Source organism: Solea solea, chromosome 18 (genome assembly GCF_958295425.1).
Source record: "Solea solea chromosome 18, fSolSol10.1, whole genome shotgun sequence".
In the NCBI taxonomy this organism is placed as follows: Eukaryota; Metazoa; Chordata; class Actinopteri; order Pleuronectiformes; family Soleidae; genus Solea; species Solea solea.
In genome coordinates, this window is record NC_081151.1 from 2,525,022 (window position 1) to 2,545,428 (window position 20,407).

At 45.0% G+C, this 20,407-nt stretch overlaps 1 protein-coding gene across 1 annotated transcript in view; it reads left to right on the top strand.

The window, feature by feature from the left end:
• The first annotated feature begins 260 nt into the window (after positions 1-260).
• Positions 261-20,407, top strand: part of runx3 (RUNX family transcription factor 3) — a 47,858-nt gene continuing 27,711 nt past the window's right edge. Inside the window, exons 1-3 of the mRNA XM_058615607.1 lie at positions 261-488; positions 884-986; positions 19,536-19,777. Coding sequence (XP_058471590.1) covers positions 929-986; positions 19,536-19,777 — 300 coding nt within the window. The 5' untranslated portion in view covers positions 261-488; positions 884-928. The remainder of the gene's footprint in view (positions 489-883; positions 987-19,535; positions 19,778-20,407) is intronic.

The window sequence follows — 20,407 nt, forward strand, 5'->3', positions numbered from 1 at the left end:
TTGAACTCAGAAAGAAAATAGAACGTTTCCAAAAAGTTGGAGCAACTAATGAAAAGTGAGAGTGAAGACAGTCAGAGGAGGCGACGCATGGAAAGTAAAAAACCAAAAGCAGAGAAACCAGAGAAGAAGCAAAGACGATAGGAGAAGAGGGGAGGGAGGGAGGGAGGGAGGGAGGGAGAGGCCCGGTGACCTCACGTGACATGTGACGTGGGCTCCACCAGTCACGGAGGGAGTGTGTGTCTGTGTGTGGAGGATGGCGAGGAGGATGCAGATAGACTGTGGCTTGTAGCCTTTTACTAGCACTGACGCTGCTGTCAGGCCACCACCATCGTAGGGAGGAAACAAAAGTAGACACCACGCTATCGAGCTAGCCGGCTAACCTCAGACCCTCAGCCCTGCAGCGAGACTGAGGACCACAAACCCAGCCCTCCTCCCTCCTCGCCTGCCCGCGTCCACCGCCCGGGCTCTGTCGGGTGGGCCCAGCCCTGGTGAGTCCACCTTCAACACCTGGAGGCACAAACTCTCTCGTTGCCTGTTTGTAAATAGTCTTTCTGCTCTTTTGTCTCTGTCTTCTCCCTGTGACCCTTTTTCTCTCCGCTTCGCCCTCAAACATCTCCTGCTGCTGCTGCTGCTGCTGCTGCTGCTGCTGCTGCTGCTGCTGCTGCTCTCTCTGCAGGCTTGTGGCTTGGGATTCCTGTGGTAGTCACAAACCCGAGATTCTTGGTTGCAAACAGACTCAGAGCTCCAGGAGTTTTGTCTTCTCATGCTCTCCTTCTTCCTTTCCCCTCTTCTCTGCCTCACACTCTCACACCGGTTTCTGTGTCTCAAACCTTCTCTTTTCCCGCCACCCCCCTCCACTCCCCCCCTCCCGCCCCCCTCCAAGGTCGACGGCGATCAACTTCTCCACGCTGCCGTGCGTGACACTGTCATGGCATCCAACAGCATCTTTGACTCCTTCTCCAACTACAGCAGCAATCTCCTCAGAGGTGAGTGCTGATCCTTGCCTCTCTCCCCACTCACCCCCTCCCCTCCTCCTCCCCTCCCTCCCTCCCACCACCAACATCCCACCTTCTGTCCAGTTTTAAAGATGCAGCATTGTCACTTTGACTTTGTGTTTCTTCCAAAAAAGAATTGTAAGCGCCGGGTGCTTCCTGTGGCGTGTGAATGCATTCATCTCTCTGTCCACACACACACACACACACACAGAGGTTCACAAAGGAGGATCTGATTTGCGCGGCAGAAGCTCGTTGAGTTGACTGATGTGGCCCTTAAAGGCCTCTCCACTCCTGTGTTTTCTGTAGCCTTGATGGAGTGGCACCATAATGGGATTCTCACCACAGACATTCATTATCAAGTGAAACCGTGCGCTCTCTCCGGCGAGAGGACGAGCTCCGGGCTCCACGTGACCGGAGTCTTTACTGGAACACGGCAATACAATAAAAGAGCAAAGAGGAAAAAGAAAAAAACATATTAGGCTCTCACTCCGCTTTACTTCCAGGACGTACTTTTGGTCTGTGTGGTGAGGTGAGTGCACTATACTTGGAGACGCTAAATGTTCAGGCCTCAATGAGGAAGCCATTTGTTGCCATGGCGATTCCAATCAGGCGGCTTCTACTTTGCGAATAACGAAGCTCTTGAGCACGACGAGGGTTTTGAAGTTGTGACTGATTTGAATAATGTGTTTATTCCTGAGTGTAATGACGACGTGAAGAGAACACAAACACAGAGTGTTGACAGAGGAGTTGTTAATTCAACGGTGGCCGAGGGACTCCAGTTGTTCCCACTGCCCCCCCCCTCCCCACACACACACACACAACCACAGAGGGAGACAGCCACTGAAAGGCAGCAGAGAGAAAAAACCCAAATCTCCTTCTTCCCAATTAAGGCCTCGTTGCTGTGTTAATTAGAGACAGCCACAGGAGAAGCACTACCAGCTCCTAATTGTTTGCAGAGTATATCTTAAAATCTCTGGAGCCTCTCTCTCGCACACACACACACACACACACACACACACACGCTCGGTACATCTGCGTCTCACATGAAAACAGTCCTCTGATATCCTGAGTGGAACCGCAGTGACAGAGGATGATGTTCCAGTGTTCTCACAGCTTCTACACACACACACGAGCATTTATAGTTTCCTCCTGACACGCCCCCCCCCCCTCTGAAAACCCTCTGGATCTGCATCTCTTTATCCCCTCGTTGTTTATTGTTTGTAGATTTATAGATTGTCAGTTTACAGAGCGTCACCGACACCAGGTTCCGTACTCGCCGTCTCTTCTTTAGGTTTTACAGACGTAATGATTTGTGTTGCCTGATTTTGATTCCTGAGCTCGACCAGAGCAGCGAGACAGAGACACGAGACGAGCAGTTTGGGAAGAGGGGAAAAAGGGAGACAGGCATTTAAAGCTGTAATCATCCATTGGAAATCATTAGTGAAAATGTAATATCCTTTTACAATTCATTCTGTCAGGAGACTGAAAGTGAACTGCGAGAGAACAAAGGCCAGGGTCATTAAATCCTCCAGTTCAATCTCAAAGCATTTCAAATTGGGACTACCTCATGTAAGCAAAATACCCCAGCGGTTAGTTTAACAAGTCGCATTACACAGGAGAAGCAATTTGGCAGAGGTTCCTCGTTTTTAGGCTGGAATCAAACTGAAATTAAGAGGAATGGTTAGAGAAAATCAAGGAGACTGCTTAATGTCTGGCTCTTCTGTCTCAGACTCTAACACTGTGCGACATGGAGCTCATGGAAATAATGTATTCATCTCTTCAGAAGTCAGGAAACACTGCCGCAAGCAAAAGTCTCCTTTTGTTTTAGAGAGGAGAAGAAATCGTTATGTTTCTCTGCTCAATATCCAGGAAAGAAACCTGACTTATTAGGGTTTTTAGCTCAAGAACGACAGTGTTTGTCGTCTGTAGGTGTTTCACTCGTCTGCATCTCACACAGTCCAGCGTTTCTCACAGTGCAGCCAGAGAACACATGTGAGCATGTGATGTGCAACATCAGATGCACTTCGCGTGAGAAACGAGATGATACCTCACCTCAGAAACCTCAGCTCTCTGCTGAAGTTCAGGAAGACACACACACACACACACACACACACACAGATTTGCACAGCTATTCTTCCTAGGACACTACGTCGATTAAACAGCCTGAACAAAGCGTGATCCCCGACATTGATCTGAGTCCTGAACTTCACCAGTTCCTCACAAATGAGGTGCTGACTCATTAAGACCAGGATGTGATCTCCATGAGGACTTCAGGTCCTGAAAAGATCAGCGTTTAGGCCACAAAGTGTCCTCGGGGTGACAAAGACAGACACGTGAAACATGTGACACATGCACAAAGACAGCAGAGACAGAGACAGGGACAGACACAGTCTGACGGCCGTGAGACAAAGATTTGTCGAGCGTTTCCATCGACGAGCGTTTAATCTGATGCAGACTTGTGTTGCTGCAGCACTTCACAGATAATAACCACAGTGAGGCGACACCTGTTCACCCTCACACACAGAAACTCACAGAAAATAAAAACCCTCGAAATAAAATCCCCAGACTTTCCATCAGTGAGGCAGGATTCTATAAACAGGTGACGTACCTGGTCCCTGGTTCGGTTTCTGTCACCACATTTACTTTTGTTTTACACAGGAGTCCATTTTACTCTCTTGGGAGCCGGTTCCCTTTGTGGCAGAGAAAAAAAGGCCTGACTTTATTAGAGTGGGAATGGTTTTATATGTTTGGCTCATTGCGCCGCATGAATGGAAGTGAGGGCTCGTGTGTGTGTGTGTGTGAGACATGCGCCCGTGCCTCACCACAGTGGTAGCGAGGTCATTTGGGATGATTTGGGGAGGTGGTCTGGTTTGTTCTACAAGTGTTGGGGAAAGGAAAAGCCAGAGAGACACATGCACAGTGTGAGAAATGAAGTCAAGCTCAGTGTCACTGACAAACAAAACAACTATACAGTAGCTCAGAAAAGACAGAGACTATAAATTTAATGGAACACATCACTGGCCTCTGGTGAATTTATTAATAACAAAGTCAAATAGTGATGATTCCCCCCCCACTCACCCCCACCCACCCGATCTCTTCAAATTAAACATGCTCAGATGGAGCACATTGAGAATCCCGCTGAGTGTGAGGCCCCACAGTGACGCCAAAACACGACGGCTGGCTGAACGGGCCTGAAATCTGTAACCAGATATTAAGAGTTTCAATATTCTAAAGTGAAAGAAAATAATAGAAAACTCATGTCGGCCGCGGAGAAGCGAAATCCTGTCTCCAATTTAGCCGAGTATAATATCTATTTATAAAACTCTGAAGGCATATTGGATAGAAGAAAACGCTCTGGACTTGATTAGGTCTATAAACGGTTTTTGGAGGTACTTATTTACTTTTTGGTCCGTCTCGCCGTTTTCACCGTCTGTCAACACAACTTTACGAGGAACACTTTCAGGGGCTGCCAGTGAAATGGCTTCCAGGTAAAGCACGCAGAGGGGGCGTGCTGATTATGTGGTCGACTAATCCCAAACCTGCCTCGCCCTCGTGCACTTTGGGCTCAAACCACCGTGCTCACGGTTTGCGTTGATCGAGGTCAAAGTGGCGCTCAGTGTGGTCGTAAATACAATTTTCTGGTGGTCGGCGTCAGCGACCACAGGGGCCGGATTCTTTACAGCCGATCTGATCATATGGATTTACGCCGTAACGGTTTCCTCAAGCAGGAGAGAGAGAGAAAATGAAGTGTTGTGAAAGGTTGAGCGGCTTGTGTCAACAAACACTCCTGCAGGGGTTTGAGGTGAAGAAGCAGCAGCATCGTCCAGAGTTACTCTGTGACGTGACGTGACTGCACGCAACGCAGCAGCTGTGCGAGCGGGGAACGTTCGCTGAGGTCACGCTCAGATGAAAAGGGACGAGCGCGATTATCAGCATCCGGCGGTCGAAGAAAAAAAAGACACAAAAGTCCACGCGTGACGTCGGGAGAATTCACGACGTCTAGACCGGCGTCTCTAACTGCGACCATGTGACAGGAAGAAGAAGTGGCAGCAAAATATGCAGAATAATTCTATAACGAGGTGGAAATGATGGTAATATATGTGACTGATGCTTGATATTCAAAAGTAAAAAGAAGCAGCGCTGACACCGGATGAGGCCGTTGTCTCTCTATGACTCATGTCCTGACGGTTCATTTGCTTCACTTACGAGCTCGGTAGTATTTCATAGAAACCGTTTTGTTCAAACGATTAAATCCAAATCACTCCCGTCCGACTCATTTGTTCATGATCTCATGCGTCCTGCACGACGGACCACTAAATTAAGAAAAAGCCTTCCTCGCAATTTTCTGTTTCTTAATTTTGTTTTAAGCCTACGCCCTTAACCACAGGCCAGTCCCACAGCTTATTACATGTTCAGGCTGGGCTTGTAGTAGAAGAAAAAACACACACACACACACGCACACACGCACACACACATATTATTGCCGACTAATCTATGTATTATTAAGCTAACTTTGTGCAGCAGTGACACTCGTGCGCAGAATCTGCTGCAGAGTTTTCAGCCAAGGTTTAAAATGAGATCAACAACCGAGAGGAATATTTGCTTTGTCACAGGTTTGTTTTCTTTTCACTGACTCTGGCTACAATTACAGAGCTGTGACCTGAGTTTGACTCAGATGTTGAAAGCTGGCTGTTTAGACCCCTCCCTGTATCATTTCACAGATGTTGTCAACAACATCCTTTTCGGTTACAGTTGGACGATTCCGCCTGTGACGGAGCGCGGCGACGATTGCCGAGCACTTTTTGTTTTTAACATTACAGTTTGAAAGACTTCAATGGGTGGGCACGGGTCTGGGCGCCAGCACATAAAACTGACTCCAACTTATGGAGATCCCACATGTTGAGAAACGTATCAGGAACTCTCTCCCCCCCTCTTTACACATAAGACAGTTCTTTTTTATCATGTGTGATAGTTTAGCGATGATCTGAGGCCCAGAGGAACTCGCTCTGTCACCATCAAAGGGTCACAAAGAATGTTTTTCACAGACATAAAAAAATTAAAATAAAATCCATCCTGCAGACGGGATCTTCACTTCATTATGAGCAACTTTAATCACGCTCAAAACATCCTTACAGTCTAACCCCTTTTCCCATAAGCAATAAAGGAAAAACTTAATTACGGTGGAGGGAAAAATGCAGATAATGATAGGATGAGAGAGGCTGCAGGCAATGAAATGTTTTCTTATTCTCTATTTTCCTCCATTTTCCCAGATTTTTTTCCCTCTCGACTTGTTTACATACAGTTAATTGTTGTTGCTGCAATAAAACATGTTTTTGGGTTGCTTCTTCCCGCCCCTCAAACATAACTTTAACCACAGGGAATTGATTTTTGTGGAGCCAGCGTTTCAAGAATGGGATTTTTGGTTTTCTCTGAGACTATTCATAGGGGGGCATCAATAACTGACAGCGCCGCTAACGACATGTGTCAGGGACCACCTCACTGTGCTGCTCCACTCATCATCATCATCTTTTATGTTTGGACACCAGAGAGAGAGAAATGTTTTATCCTATTGGAAAAATATGCCTCTTTTGCTCTGATCGACTGTCACTCATTTACAAAAGTTATTGTTAAATATTAAGCAGCAGTTGGTCAGTTAGCTTTAAATGAAGTCGTTTAGCTTGTTGATTAGCCTGTACACAAACTAAAGAGTCAAAAAAATGACTATTATTGTACATTTTATGGCAGCGGTGTCAAACGCAAATGACCTGGGGGCCGGCCTAAAGAAAAAACAGTATAAAAAAACAATATATAAGAAATTCATGACGATATGAGACAGAATTGCAAAGTAAAAAAAGTGCTTGTTTTAAAATAAAATGACGTACACTTCACAAAGAAACACATTTATGATGCACAATAAATAAATTATGACGAGGAGGATAAGTGTAGTTCAAACAGCTTAAATATGTCATATAATGTCGCGTTTAATAAAGCAATGACTACATATGAAAGTCTCATATTCTGTCTCTATTCCATCAGCTCGCTGGCAGCGGTGCCTCAGCACAGTGGTGTGCGGGCCACATGTGGCCCCCGAGCCGCCAGTTTGACACCCCTGTTTTATGGGCTTATTTCTTAGCCAGACATGTCGTCTGAACAGCATGACGATTTTAAAATGACAAAACCCAAGAAGAGAAAAACAGAAAAATGACTCATGTGCAATAAAAAGAAGATTATTGGATCAATGAAAAGGCTCTGCACATGTTAAGAGCAGTCATGCTGTACACCCACAGAACAGCACATGATCACATGTAAATTAGCCAATCACGTGCCCCCTTATAACCCCTCCTCTGGATCCGGCTGTGTTTTCAAAGTCCATCTTTACTTTATTTATTTCACCGTCGAGGTCACTTGATAAGTGTGGTTATAATCAGTGAGTCGGCAGGAAAGACATAACATATCTCAGTACAATCCAAACACTGCTTTAAATGTGACGACGCTATCCTAAATACAAACACTTCCCTCAAACAATGAAGTACTTTCTCAAGTATTTACGAGTCGTTCTGTCATTTGATAAAAATGTCGTCAAGCGGCGCAAGAGATTTTGCCCTCAAGTAAACTTTAATGAGCTTTTGCAACAGCTGCTCACTTCTCCATTGGCTCGGCACAGGAAACACTGTGCCAGGGATTCCCCCCTCAGCTGTGCAGCAGAAGTGTCCCTTCCACCTCCACTCCACAGTCTGTCGGCTGTGAGGTCACTGTCTGCTGCCAGCGCCGCTCTCACGGTCGCACATGCTGCCGTCATGAGCGCAAACGCACACACACACACAGACACAGACACACACAGACACACACAGACACACACACAGACACACACAGGTCCACCACGTGAGCTCGTTCTCATGCTGAGTCAGAGGAGAGCGGTGCATGTCAACATGATCACCGTGACGTGTCTCCCCTCTAAATGCTGTCTGACCTCACTGTAATAGACGGTCACGACTAACATATGCTCTCCGGATGCCTGAGCCCAGCACATTTATCCACAGCAGCGGACTGGACTGGAGAATATCAGCGGCTGCTTCAGTCATTTCATTACGTTTGTCTTAAACAACTGCTGTGGATACAGAGACTCAGAGAGACTCAGAGACTCAGAGACTCAGATACTCAGAGACTCAGAGACTCACAGAGACTCACAGAGACTCAGAGAGACTCAGAGACACAGAGAGACTCAGAGACTCAGAGAGACACAGAGAGACTCAGAGACTCAGAGACTCAGAGAGACTCAGAGACTCAGAGACTCAGAGAGACTCAGAGACACAGAGAGACTCAGAGAGACTCATTGACACTCAGAGAGACTCAGAGACTCAGAGAGACTCAGAGAGACTCGGAGACACAGAGAGACTCAAAGACTCAGAGAGACTCAGAGAGATGTCGTTGATAATTGAAGACAAAGTTCATTTACACGATACACCTTTCTTAGTTTTAGTGTCACTGTGCTGATCACAGGATTTAACCAACTTCCAGTTGCATGCCCAATTCCTTTCCTCTTGGCCATGGCCTGGCCCATATATATATATATATATATACATATATATACATATATATATATATATATACATATATATATATATATATATATATATCCATCAGAAGGAAATAAAAAGTCTCCTCTTCATCAATGGCAGCACTGCCAGCCTGGCAGACGGACGTGTGTGTTAGAAGAGGCTGACAGATTTGAGCACAGCGTCTCCCCTTTAATCAGCACGATGACATAAGAGGCAGACAGCGAGCCAGTCATTCAGTCAGTGCAGAGTTTGATTAACCTAATCACCAGGCAGCTCAGACTCCGGGCTTCTGATTGGGGTTTACAAACACTCCTTGTCATCGTTGTGTCATTAGCTCGCCGTTGGCCGCAGCCGCCTTGACGTGGAACAGCGACGTGCCGGGCCCTAAACACAGCAATCTGGGGATTAGTGTGTTGTTACAGCAAAGCCCGGATGCCTCAGGCTCACAGTCGATGGGGGGGAGGGGGAGGGGGGGGGAGTCCTGCATCGCTATGCGAGCTCCACGTGGCCCCCGGTGCAAAACTGCACACGGGCAACGCCACTACTGATTAATGATGCAGATGATGAGAGGAAACATTCAGTCACTTTGGACACATGGGTGGTTTCCCGGACTCCAATTAAGCCAAGTCCCTGACTCAAGCGATGATTTGAATGGAGGGACTCCATTGAAAATAAGTTTTAGTCTCCAATTAGGTTTGGTTCATCTAGACCTGGGACTGGAGCCCAAAGACATCACAGAAACTGGGCTACATGCAACACAGCGAGTCTCAGTGACATTTGGAAGAGGATTCACTTTCTGTGAGTTTAATTTGAAATCAATTGGAATGATTGCACTTACTATATAAAACATTAGATTGATGAGAGGCAACAGTATTATGTGTCTAAGTGCTCTCCTGAGCTCCTGGACTCGGAGGCTGAGGAGTTGCCACACCCTTGTTTCCTTATGGGGAAAAGCCCACAGGGCCAGCTGAGCACTTTCCAAGAGTTGTTTCACGTCTGCAGAGGAAAGTGGCATGGACACTTGTCAGGAAACCGGCGTCGGGTTCCTACTCGAATCTGGTTGGATTCTGTGGTGAGTCAGATGGAGCTCGGGAGGCTGAGCCACTCTGAAGAGAGGAAAGAAATGCAAATTCAATATTTGGGGGCTCTTTGAAGTCCGTTTGCTGTTGAACGAGTGTGACAGAACCTGGAATGACCCCCGGTGAAAGAGTCCCTCAGCAGCGATGAAAGGAGTTGAAGAGGACACACAATGATGACCGTAGTTGAGAAGGTGAAAAAACCATGCAGTGTGTGTGTGTGTGTGTGTGTGTGTGTGGACACAAATGGATTTGCATATGATTCCATATTGCAGCGTCTGGCAGAGTCGCCGCTGACTTGTGTTTTTGTTGCTTCCTCTTCATGTCGCTCACTTCATACGTTACATACCTGACGGCGTTCCTGTCGCAGTAACAACAACCCAAGTCTCAAAAAAATAAATTAAAAAAAACATGTGGCTTTTGTTGCAGGGAGGAATGAACAACAGCATTCCATACGCAGCCACATCAAAAGCACCCACTTGCCACGGGGCTAAATGAGGGCAGACTGTCCCGCTCGCCCCTCCTGACACGACTGCCACTCATTAAGCAGAGATCTAAAAAAGTGACACTTCCCCGGCATCGCTCATCCCCACATCTCCACTCTGCCCCGCGCAGGGCTTCCCCTCCAGTTCCAGAGAGAGGGGACAGCCACACAACAAGCACAAAGGGGCATTGTCTGCTGGTGCAAATGTGGTTTACAGGCTCTGCTATAATGGCTCGGTGGTTGCTGGAAGCAATGCACACTTCCTAATATTCAGCTCACATGCGATTTCATTTTCAGCAAAGACTCGACTATCGTGGGCTTTGCTTTTGTGCGAGAGGGACGCCTCACAACTTATTTTCTAAAGCAGACAGGCTCCTTCTGCCCCCCCGAATCACCCCCCCCACCCCCGCCACCCCCCTCTTTTCCTCTCTGGTGGCGCTACTATATTTGTGTGGGATCTGCAGCGATGGAAGAGTAGACACAGGCTGCGTTGGTTGCCAGTCAAATGTGTTCGGCGCTGTCAGACTGAACGGCTTCCAGCGCCGCGATCTGTCTCCTCTCCTCGTCAGTGGGAGCTGTTTGATCTGACAGAGACTCCATTAGAGACACAGGGAAGTTCAGCTGCTGGGAGGTTGGATGGCTTCAGCAGTCAGAGTAGCAGCCCAGAGAGGAAAAAGGTTTGCACACACACAGTCGTCTGGTTGCAATCTTCGTGTCTGTGCTGTGTATCTATAAATGTCTCTGAGCATTACTTGTCCTCGTTCTAGGTGTGTGGGGTTACACGTGGACCAGTGTAACGCAACCAGAGCCCGACTGGGCCCGCTTATTTTGTCCAGTAGAAGGGCGACGGCGGCGCGGCGGGTGGTGATACCATAAATGTGCGTCAGAGAGAGAGAGAGAGAGTGAATGAGGAAGAGGGCAGGAGGGCAGAATGTGCTGTCTTTATAGTTTCACGGCGTGATGACCTCACAAATCTGCGCTGGAGTCCAACAGAGCAGACGCTGGTGTGAGGGTGATGAAATGGTAGATGACGCTATGATAAATATGCATCAGCGGTTCAGCTCTCGTCTCGCTTTACTGTGGCTGTCGGGTCAAAACGCTGGTGAATCGCACCTTTCTCTGAGATGGATTTACTAGCGCTGTTTTTAACAGCGTCCTTTTTTTTTTAAATCGCGAGATTAACGTTCTTTGTGGCCAAGCAAACTTTGTAGTTTTGTAGCCTGGATCATATCTCGACCCACTCCCCACACCCAAGTAATGATGTATGCAGTGTTACCAACCGGGCTGGCAGACCCCCGAACCATAGTAAGGAGAGCTTTGAAGACCGCTAGCTCCTTTAGCTCGGATTAGCTCGGATTAGCTTGGATTAGCTCGGATTAGCTCGTTAAGGCAACAGCACATTGAACCACGGCACTGCAGGCTGATACACAGCCTCTCTTATTATTGTGCGGCACTCACAATAATAGGAATAACTGAGACAGAGATATTGTCTCAACAAAAAAAAACATTAACACAAAGAAAGTCAATCCACTTTTCTATGTTGATAATTAAAATGAGAAAAAAATAATGGGACAAAAAGAAATGTGCAATTAATCGCGAGTTAACTATGACATTAATGCAATTAATCGTTTGACAGCACTAGCATTGACTTTTGTTGTCATAGAATTAGTGCGAGACTAATTTCATCACCTGCTCACAGTGTGTGAGTTGTGATGTGGCTCGGAGGAAAGATTTCTCTCCTGATGTGTGTGTGTGTGTGTGTGTGTGTGTGTGTGTGTTGCAGCTGTGCTCTGGCAGGGCTTTGGCATCAGGACTGCGTGGCAGTTAAACTGTCATTAGGAGGAACTGTACAGTTCTGTACAAGGTGAATTGAGTGCGACAGCTCCACAGGTGTACGAGTGGATGTGTGAGCGGCTGCAGGTCTGTCACAGGCACACGGGGTGTTTTTGTTTCCGTCCTGATGAGCGGTCTTCAAGTTGTTGGACACATTTGGTAAAGTCAGAGTGAGTCAGGATACTGTGTATGTGTGTGTGTGTGTGTGTGAGTGTCTGTAGGGGGTGGGGTGGGTTGGGGAATGGGGGGGAGGGGGGGTGCTGTCACTTTGGCAACGCAACTGCACATATTGCAGCGATTACCACAGCGGAAAAATGTTTTTCTGCAACATGCAATTACTACAGATTACAGATTGCCGTCCTTGCATCAGAAGCTCTCGCCAGAAAGAGAGAAACACTGCGAGTTTGTGTGTGTGTGTGTGTGTGTGTGTGTGTGTGTGAGTGTTTTAGACAGTCGGGCTCAGAGACAAAGAAAGATGAGAAATGATTATAGCTCACACTAAAAACCACAACTGAAAAAATGGGGGAGTTGATGTATTTATGGGACTCATTTAGATTTAAAAGTTACGCTGACATTCAAGGGTAAATAAAGACCCTGGAGAAGAAAAAAAAAAACATGTTTTTTTCTTCTCTGTGAAATGTAAAATGAAGAAAAAGTGGAGCAGGCTACATTTTGTCCATCACCGTCAATATTATGAAAAACAGACACATTTTGGGCTTTTTACGCCGCGTATGCTCCAGGTTACAAATCACCCTGAATATCAAACAGCTTCCTTCAGGTCACACTAAACAATGTCGACCCAGAGTGGTGATCCGCAGCAAGGCAGGGCCCTATTTACAATCCCACCAGATCAAAACTCAACCCAAAGTGCTCCTATAATAGCACTGGGGCCTTCTGGTGAGCTTACCATCCAATGCTACTTTTAGTGGGTTTCCAAAGAATAAACAGGCCTGTGAACCACATCACAGGCTGCTGACTGTCATCGTTGGGTGAGTGTACCCGATGGATGATGTGAGGGCGGAGTGAGCGTGACAGTGGGGTTTATGTCGAGTCCCCCCCCCGCCCCCGATCTGCCCCCGGGTGTGCGGGGTGTGGTGTTTACCATTGAACTGCCACTGAAAGGAAGGGGAGGGGGGAGAGAAGGGGGGGGGGGGGGGGGGGATTCTGACCACAATCAACCCCCAGTCACAGAGGACTCATCAGTGGGTCTCACCGTGCTTTCTATTGACTCCTGGGGTTAACAAGACAGAAATGAGTTGACTTTTTCTACATTTATCGTATTAAACATTGAGCGATGATGGTGTTAAGTGTTCCACAATTCAAAAAAATGATCAAATATAAAGTCCTATACAACCAAGACTGTAGGAATATCACACGTATAAAGTTAAATTAATAATGGCTGAGTTCCATCTGTCCATCGCTATTTAAATGTCACTTTATAAACCTGCTCTTTCTGCATAAATGAATCCTGTCACTTATAAACCACACGCTGCTTTAATACATCGTACATTTACATTTTTAAGCGTTTAGCAGACGCGTTTATCCAAAGAGACGTGCACGGGAAACGAGTATTGAACTGTGAGCGTGCAGAGATAAGATTGTCCCGCAGTAAAGATAAAGATAATGAAGAATAAATATGCATTACCAAAAAAATATACAATATATAAGGATGTTAACACTAAGACTATAAAAAATGAGTGAATGTAGAATGTACATTATAGACAGTTTTTGTTTGTCGATCCTGTTCTCACTAACAAACCATCATTTGTGAACGCCCCTTTAAATTTGATCATTGAATACGTACAAGCGACTGCAATGACTGCTGGGAAATCCCCCCTACAGAGGCCTCATGTCACTATAGCGTACGAGCAAAAGCTTCATAGTTTCAGAGCGTCGCGTTATGAATCATGACGAGCACTCGTGGTTGTAGGTTAGAGAGGAAAAAATTAGATGATTTGGGTGGATTGTGTTTGAATATGAGTTCACATGACGATGATTAAGTCAACACAACTCTGTGTCTGTGGAGACACAGCGTGATGCATTTTACATCACGACTAACGGGAGCATGAGAGCGAGAGTGAACTTTAGGTTAAGTTAGGTGTAACTTTAGGTTATTCCCAGTTCCCTGAAACATCGGTGAGGTGAAATGGTTCTCTGAAACGTGAGAAACGTGTAGTGACCTACAGAGACAAAAAGTCATCTTTTCAGAAAAGTGTTACATACTGAATCTTTAACAATCCTCTCATTGAGTTATTGTTTGTTTTTATGTCAAATATTAATCGAAAGAAATATCTAGTTGGCGCCAAATCCATTTTCCCACTTTTATTGGAAAACGTCGCGTTGTACCACAACCAAACTCCATCCCATTATGTATGAAGTGAAGTGTCATGTCCTCGTCTTTAAAGAAGTCCATTTACATTCAGCAGACGGAAATAAAAACAGGGTTGGCCTCGTCCCCCAGCAGCCATTATATGGAGCGCAATTGATTCCGAGGGCTTTAATAAGCCGTTGGCTCCGCGCTGCACCTTTTATAAAACGTAGACAGTGTCGTATTAAAGATGCATGAAACCAATGTGCTTGCACGATAATTAGCTGCTGCTGGGTTTTGGAAACGTCACCGTGCTCTTCATCACTTTTAGGATAGTGTGTACTCTGAATGCCTTCGAGGATCGGACACTGGCATGAGTTATATATATATATATATATATATATATATATATATATATATGTATATATATATGTAGAAGAGTAAAACCACAGAGACTAAAATAAATGTAAAAGTACTAAAAAAAAAATAACTCAAAAATGAATTTTAAGTCATCACAGACAATTTATGCCATCAAAATTGTTCAACGTGTTTCCGATTTTCTTGTCTGAACATCAAAATGGACAGAAATGACCACCGATTGCGATGTGCTGACACGTTATGTAATCAAAATTTGCGAGCGAATCAGCCATCAGAGCAGCGAGAGCCCGAAACCCAAACAGTGTGTGCCCACTCACTGTTGTTTCAAACGTCTCTCCGTACACTCGTGTATATAAACACTCCCGACGCTGAGAATATGATGATTTTTCCCTTTGAGGGGACGCGCACACAAGTGGCTTTGGTGACTTACATCATGCTTGGAGGTTCTAATCACAGACACTCTTGTCATATCAAGCAGGGAAAAAAAAACGTCCACTTCATAGTGAGCTGTGCTAGGGAGGGAACAGTAAACAAGCCTGGCGTTCCACAGCCACCACAGAATTCATCATTCATACAAAAAAATACCCCAAGCCCCAAAGTAGAGCTAATTTAATCCAAGAGGAATAAAAACTCCATTTCATAGAAGTCGTCCATTCAGAACACTCATATTTCCACAGCGCTGAAACCCCCGGCTGAAACTCGAGCAGACACTTTTGGGAAGGAATGCATTCGGTGGATGGAGGGCCCGAGCTCGCCCTGTAATTTGGTGAATGTACAGAAATGTGCGATGGCCACAGCTCCTCTAAAGATAGAAATCTTTGTCTTATGTCATCGTTGAACCTAAAACTATTTCTAATTGCCCCCACAGCCACCCCCCCCCCCCTTGTTTTTTTTTTCTCTAAATGAATAGCTACCCATCTGAGGGCTTATGTGTACACGTCTGGAAATAGCCCGGGAGTTTACATAGGCTAATAGATCAGATTCAGTGAAAAGAGAAAAAAAAAAGGTTAAAGAGGTGTCCATGTATCAGAGACCGGTCTTCAAAGTGACTTTAAAGTGGCACTGGAAGCAAAGTGGGTGGCACTTTAGATCCAGGTATACGTTTACAGAGCCCAAAGGCTTGCACTGGTTAATGGGGATCATACTGCGTCTTCACAGTATGACTCATTATGACATTTTGTACACTTAAGTCACCTCAACGACCCTTTTTTAACCCTCGAGATTCACGTCAGGACGGCAATCTTTGAATCATTTGTTTTCACAGAGAGCACAACAATGTGATTCCTTGATTTATATCCGGCGGATCCGCTTTCATTTCATTCTTTAAAACAGTGAGTGTCCAGAGTGCGGAGGCCTGTTTGAGGTGGGTCCATGGTTTCACGTGTCCTGCAGGAGTTGGGTCTTGATTTCAGGCTCAGCCCAACCCCGGATCATTAAAAATCGTTCAGGGGCACGGCGGCGGGCGGCGGGCTCCCTCCTCGCCGGCCGTGCGGCTGAAACTGTAGAAAGTGCATGTTGAAATGTGGAGGTCTAAATGTGACAGGCGCCCGGAGCGCACATTACAGCTGAGCGGGGGCTAAAGCTGCAGCATGTGGTCACTCGTATTAATAATGAACCACGCAGGGCAGGAGGACGACTAAAATATCACTGGCATTGTCATTGTCCCAGTCCAGCTTTACTCAAAATAGAGGATGCATGATAGGTGATCTGATCACAGATGATTTTTCTGCTGCTGCTGCTGCTGCTGCTGCTGTTGCTGCTGCTGCTCTCTGCACTGACTGTGAAATAAGCTTCTGTAATTTAAAAAAAACAAAAACACTAAAAAATGAGGTAAGGTTAGGAATTTGTTTTTTCACCAGATGATGTCATGACTCAATTAAAATAATTCCTACTGTGGAAGGAATTAAATAAGCCTAAAATATATATAGAGAGAGCTGATACAAATTGTGAAAATGATTAATATAAAATTAATTAGTTAATTAATAGCACATGATATTAAGTGCTGTAATGAAAAGGCTTGGTGCTTGGTGCTGATAATGTGATTTCTGTGGCCTGGTTTTATCCCACATGAATGGGGAATATTATGATTAAAAAAAAGAATCTAATTGTGGTTATCTTATAATTATCATGATAAAATGTTAGATTGAGTTAGAGATTTGACTTTGTGATCTTATTTTTTATGTTAAAAACCGAAACATTTCACAAATCTGGGGGAAAACGTAACATACTGAAATATTTGTTTTTCTGATAATGAAGGAAATTTTATCAGGATATTGTTATTAAATTTTAATCCAGCCATCATCCACTTTATTTAAGCTCCTGTTAAATAAAACCTCTGTGATTCTTAATTTTTTTTGGGAAACATTTGCACATTAAAATGACATAATTTTAACTTTCTTTCTTTCTCCTCATCATTCCCTGCGTTATTGGGGAGGGAGGAGGGGGTTCAGGGGAAAACCTGAATCCACTCGGATGAAATCCGTGGCTCCACTTAACTGCACTTGATTTATTCTCGAGCAAGTAAACAACTTAAAAACCGCCGCACACTCGCGCGGAAATAAAACGCTTTATCCTGTTATTAAGATGAAAGGTCGATTGATTGGCTGCATCTTTACCGCGCGCTGCAACGAAAAGTCCACACGACTTTGTTCAATATTCTTTTTATTGTCCATTTCCTGTTTACATACGTGGACCGTGAGGCAGTAATAACTCCTGCCTCCTGTTTTACTCCTTTATGCATTTGATGGTTTTAATTTTTAATTCAAATGCAAGTGATGGAACTTTGAACTCAATTAAATTAAATAAACCTGGTAAATCGGTGCTTCAATTAATAAAATGACAGAACTTAAAAAAATATGTTTACGCATGAAAAGTAAAAAAAAATGTAAGAAAATTGTGATTTTTTTTTTTTAAGTAAATGTAAACTCACGTGCGTCACGCGGCTCCAGTGAGCGATTATTCAACGAATAACTGCATCACCTGCGTTTATTATTATGATATTTCTCATTAGGTTTATAATCATTTTTATTTTAAATCACAATCAAAAAGAGGGAGAGAGAAAATGTCTCTGCTGTTTGGTCTGCGCCTCCTCTCTGAAGACTTTAGACAAAGTGGAAACAGATTCACAGCTCGAGCTGCGGATGAAAGTTTCCTGCTCAGTGAGGAGGTGAAGCGCGTGTCTGCTGCTGCCTCTCAACTGCCGCAGCTGACAGCGATTGAAAAGGCAAATGCGCCAACTAGTGTCAGAAAGGCGCACGGCGGAGTCTTTTTTGGAACAGGGCGTGCCGTCGTCATTTGACGAATCCATGGCTCCTTGAGGATTCTGCCTCTGGCACACGCGCGTATTATTAATCAGTTGTGTCGTTTGATGTGCACTTTAATTCCCCTATCCAACCAATTTTAGCCAATTAAATTGATAGTCATCTGTTTTATAAAGTTATAATTTCCCCCTTTATGAAAAAGAAAAAGAAAAAATAATAAAATAATTTACCTACTGAGAAAGGTGTGAAGGCGCCAGATGAAATAACTTGTAATTAATGAGAGTGAAACCACAGGTCTGTGCAACTATAATCTGCTGAAATTAAAACAGATTATAGATTACTGAGACAAAGCCCAGGTGCATAATTTAACATCACTTCCTTGCACAATTATAATCTATATAATATCCATACGATGCTCAATTTGTTTGTTGCATTTTAAACTCAATTATAAAAGTTCAAATCTTAATCCACCACATAATTATTGGCAATAATGTAACATCAATTCATGTACACATGATATTATTGGTGCTGTTTTTATGAAACTCCTGCAAAAAACTCTTTATCGTGTAAGGTTTCTTATATTAAAACACGAGCGCGAGCACAGAGAGACACAGATATGCATCAATAATTCAGCTTGTGTGTGTGTGTGGGAGAGAGAGAGAGAGCGAGAGAGAGAGAGAGAGAGCGAGAGAGAGAGAGAGAGAGAGAGAGAGAGAGGTGATTGGTTCTCTCAAAGCCCAACCCTGCGCACTCATTGGTTGAAATCACCTCCATACTCCCAACCACTAAACACTAAAATGACTGGGGTAAAATAATACTGCCGCACTCTGCTCTGCGTTCAGCCTCGCGGTTCCTTCTTGCGCCACATATTCCTGCGACAAAAAGGATAACTTTTTTTGAAAGAAAAGGGGGAAATCCAGCAGGAAAACAACGGGACTCTTCTCATTTCTATCCCACAATAACTCTGCTTTTGTGATTGTTTTTTGGGGGAAAATCCACCGAGGATAAAGTTGCAACAACTTCTTTAACAAAAAGGACACAGATGCTGAACTTCAACTCCACTTAGATATTTCTCAGGTCTTTTTTTATATTATAGTGAAGTTTGGTGAGATCTCAAGGAGAGTTTGGCAAAGCTTCTGTAGTTGCGATCACCTTTTTACGCACCAAAAGTTTAGCAGTCAATTTGCGCATCGCGTCTGGATTATCTGACCAGTGTTTGTGAGATTTGGTGACTAATTCCATAGATTGAACAGTGAGAGCTTGTGCTGTTGATGTGTTTAGCCACGCGGCTGGTTAAGTGTACAGCAGGGGAAGATAGAAGGCGGCGAGAGACTTTGTTTTAGTTGGTGTGTTTGTGCTCAGTCAGATCCTGATGTTCCTCAGCCTGACGTATCCTGAGCTTTAGCGCACAGGGAGACGCTTTTCTCCACCTTGTCTCGGTGCGTTCTCGCCTCCATCCTCTGCGCTCACACGCTGGACTCCTGAGACCATCCGCGTCCGGAGGAGGAGGAGGAGGAGGAGGAGGAGGAGAAGAGAAAGAAAAACAAAACACTATTTTCCTCCCAGAGTGTCCTCCTGCTCTCATCATACAACCCCAGTCAGGTGGCACTGACCCAAGCTGTTGTGATGCATATTCCCGTAGAGCCGCCCACCACCAGACGGTTCACGCCGCCCTCCACGTCCTTCCCCTGCAGTAAACTCGGAGACGGCAACGGGGCCATGGCCACCCCGGGGCCCCTCAGGACGAGACCGGACACCAGGAACGTGGTGGACGTCCTGGCGGACCACGCCGGCGAGCTGGTCCGCACCGACAGCCCGAACTTCCTGTGCTCCGTCCTGCCGTCGCACTGGAGGTGCAACAAGACGCTGCCCGTGGCTTTCAAGGCAAGACACATGGCTTCTAATTATCACTCATTATATTTTCATTTTAATGACGCACACTGTGGGTTTTTTTTTTTTGGTTTTTTTCTAACTATAGGAAATGCACGAGAAATGACTTTTAGAGGCAGATTGAAAACAACTTCCTTGCTTTTATTTATAAACAAAAGGGAAGGATCTATAAATGATTTGTGCTTTTGGTTTCTGCACATTACAGGCAGTGACATTATTAAAAGTTGGTTTAGACGTGGCCTCATATCGCAGGAAAAAAGTTGTGATTTATTTTATTATTTTTGCGGAGCTGAATTTGTAGATGTTTTTTTTCATTTTTTTTTAATAATTTATGGTTCAATATTTGTGTCATTGTTTGGCTTTAAAGTTTGTTTAAGAGCCGGTGCGAACACAAACTAAAGGAAATGAATGTGCGACACGGAACATTATTAACAAACTGAGCAGAACATTTGAGATGCGTCTGCTCACTTAAATCCACCAACATCACGGTTCACCTCACTGTTGACATTGCGGTGGAAATTTGACTATTAGTGTTTAATGTTAAAGGAGCCGGATGCGGTTTTTACGCGCGCTTGTTGTGCACATTTGGTTTGGTGACCCGGGGCGACCTCGCCGCCGCCTCTC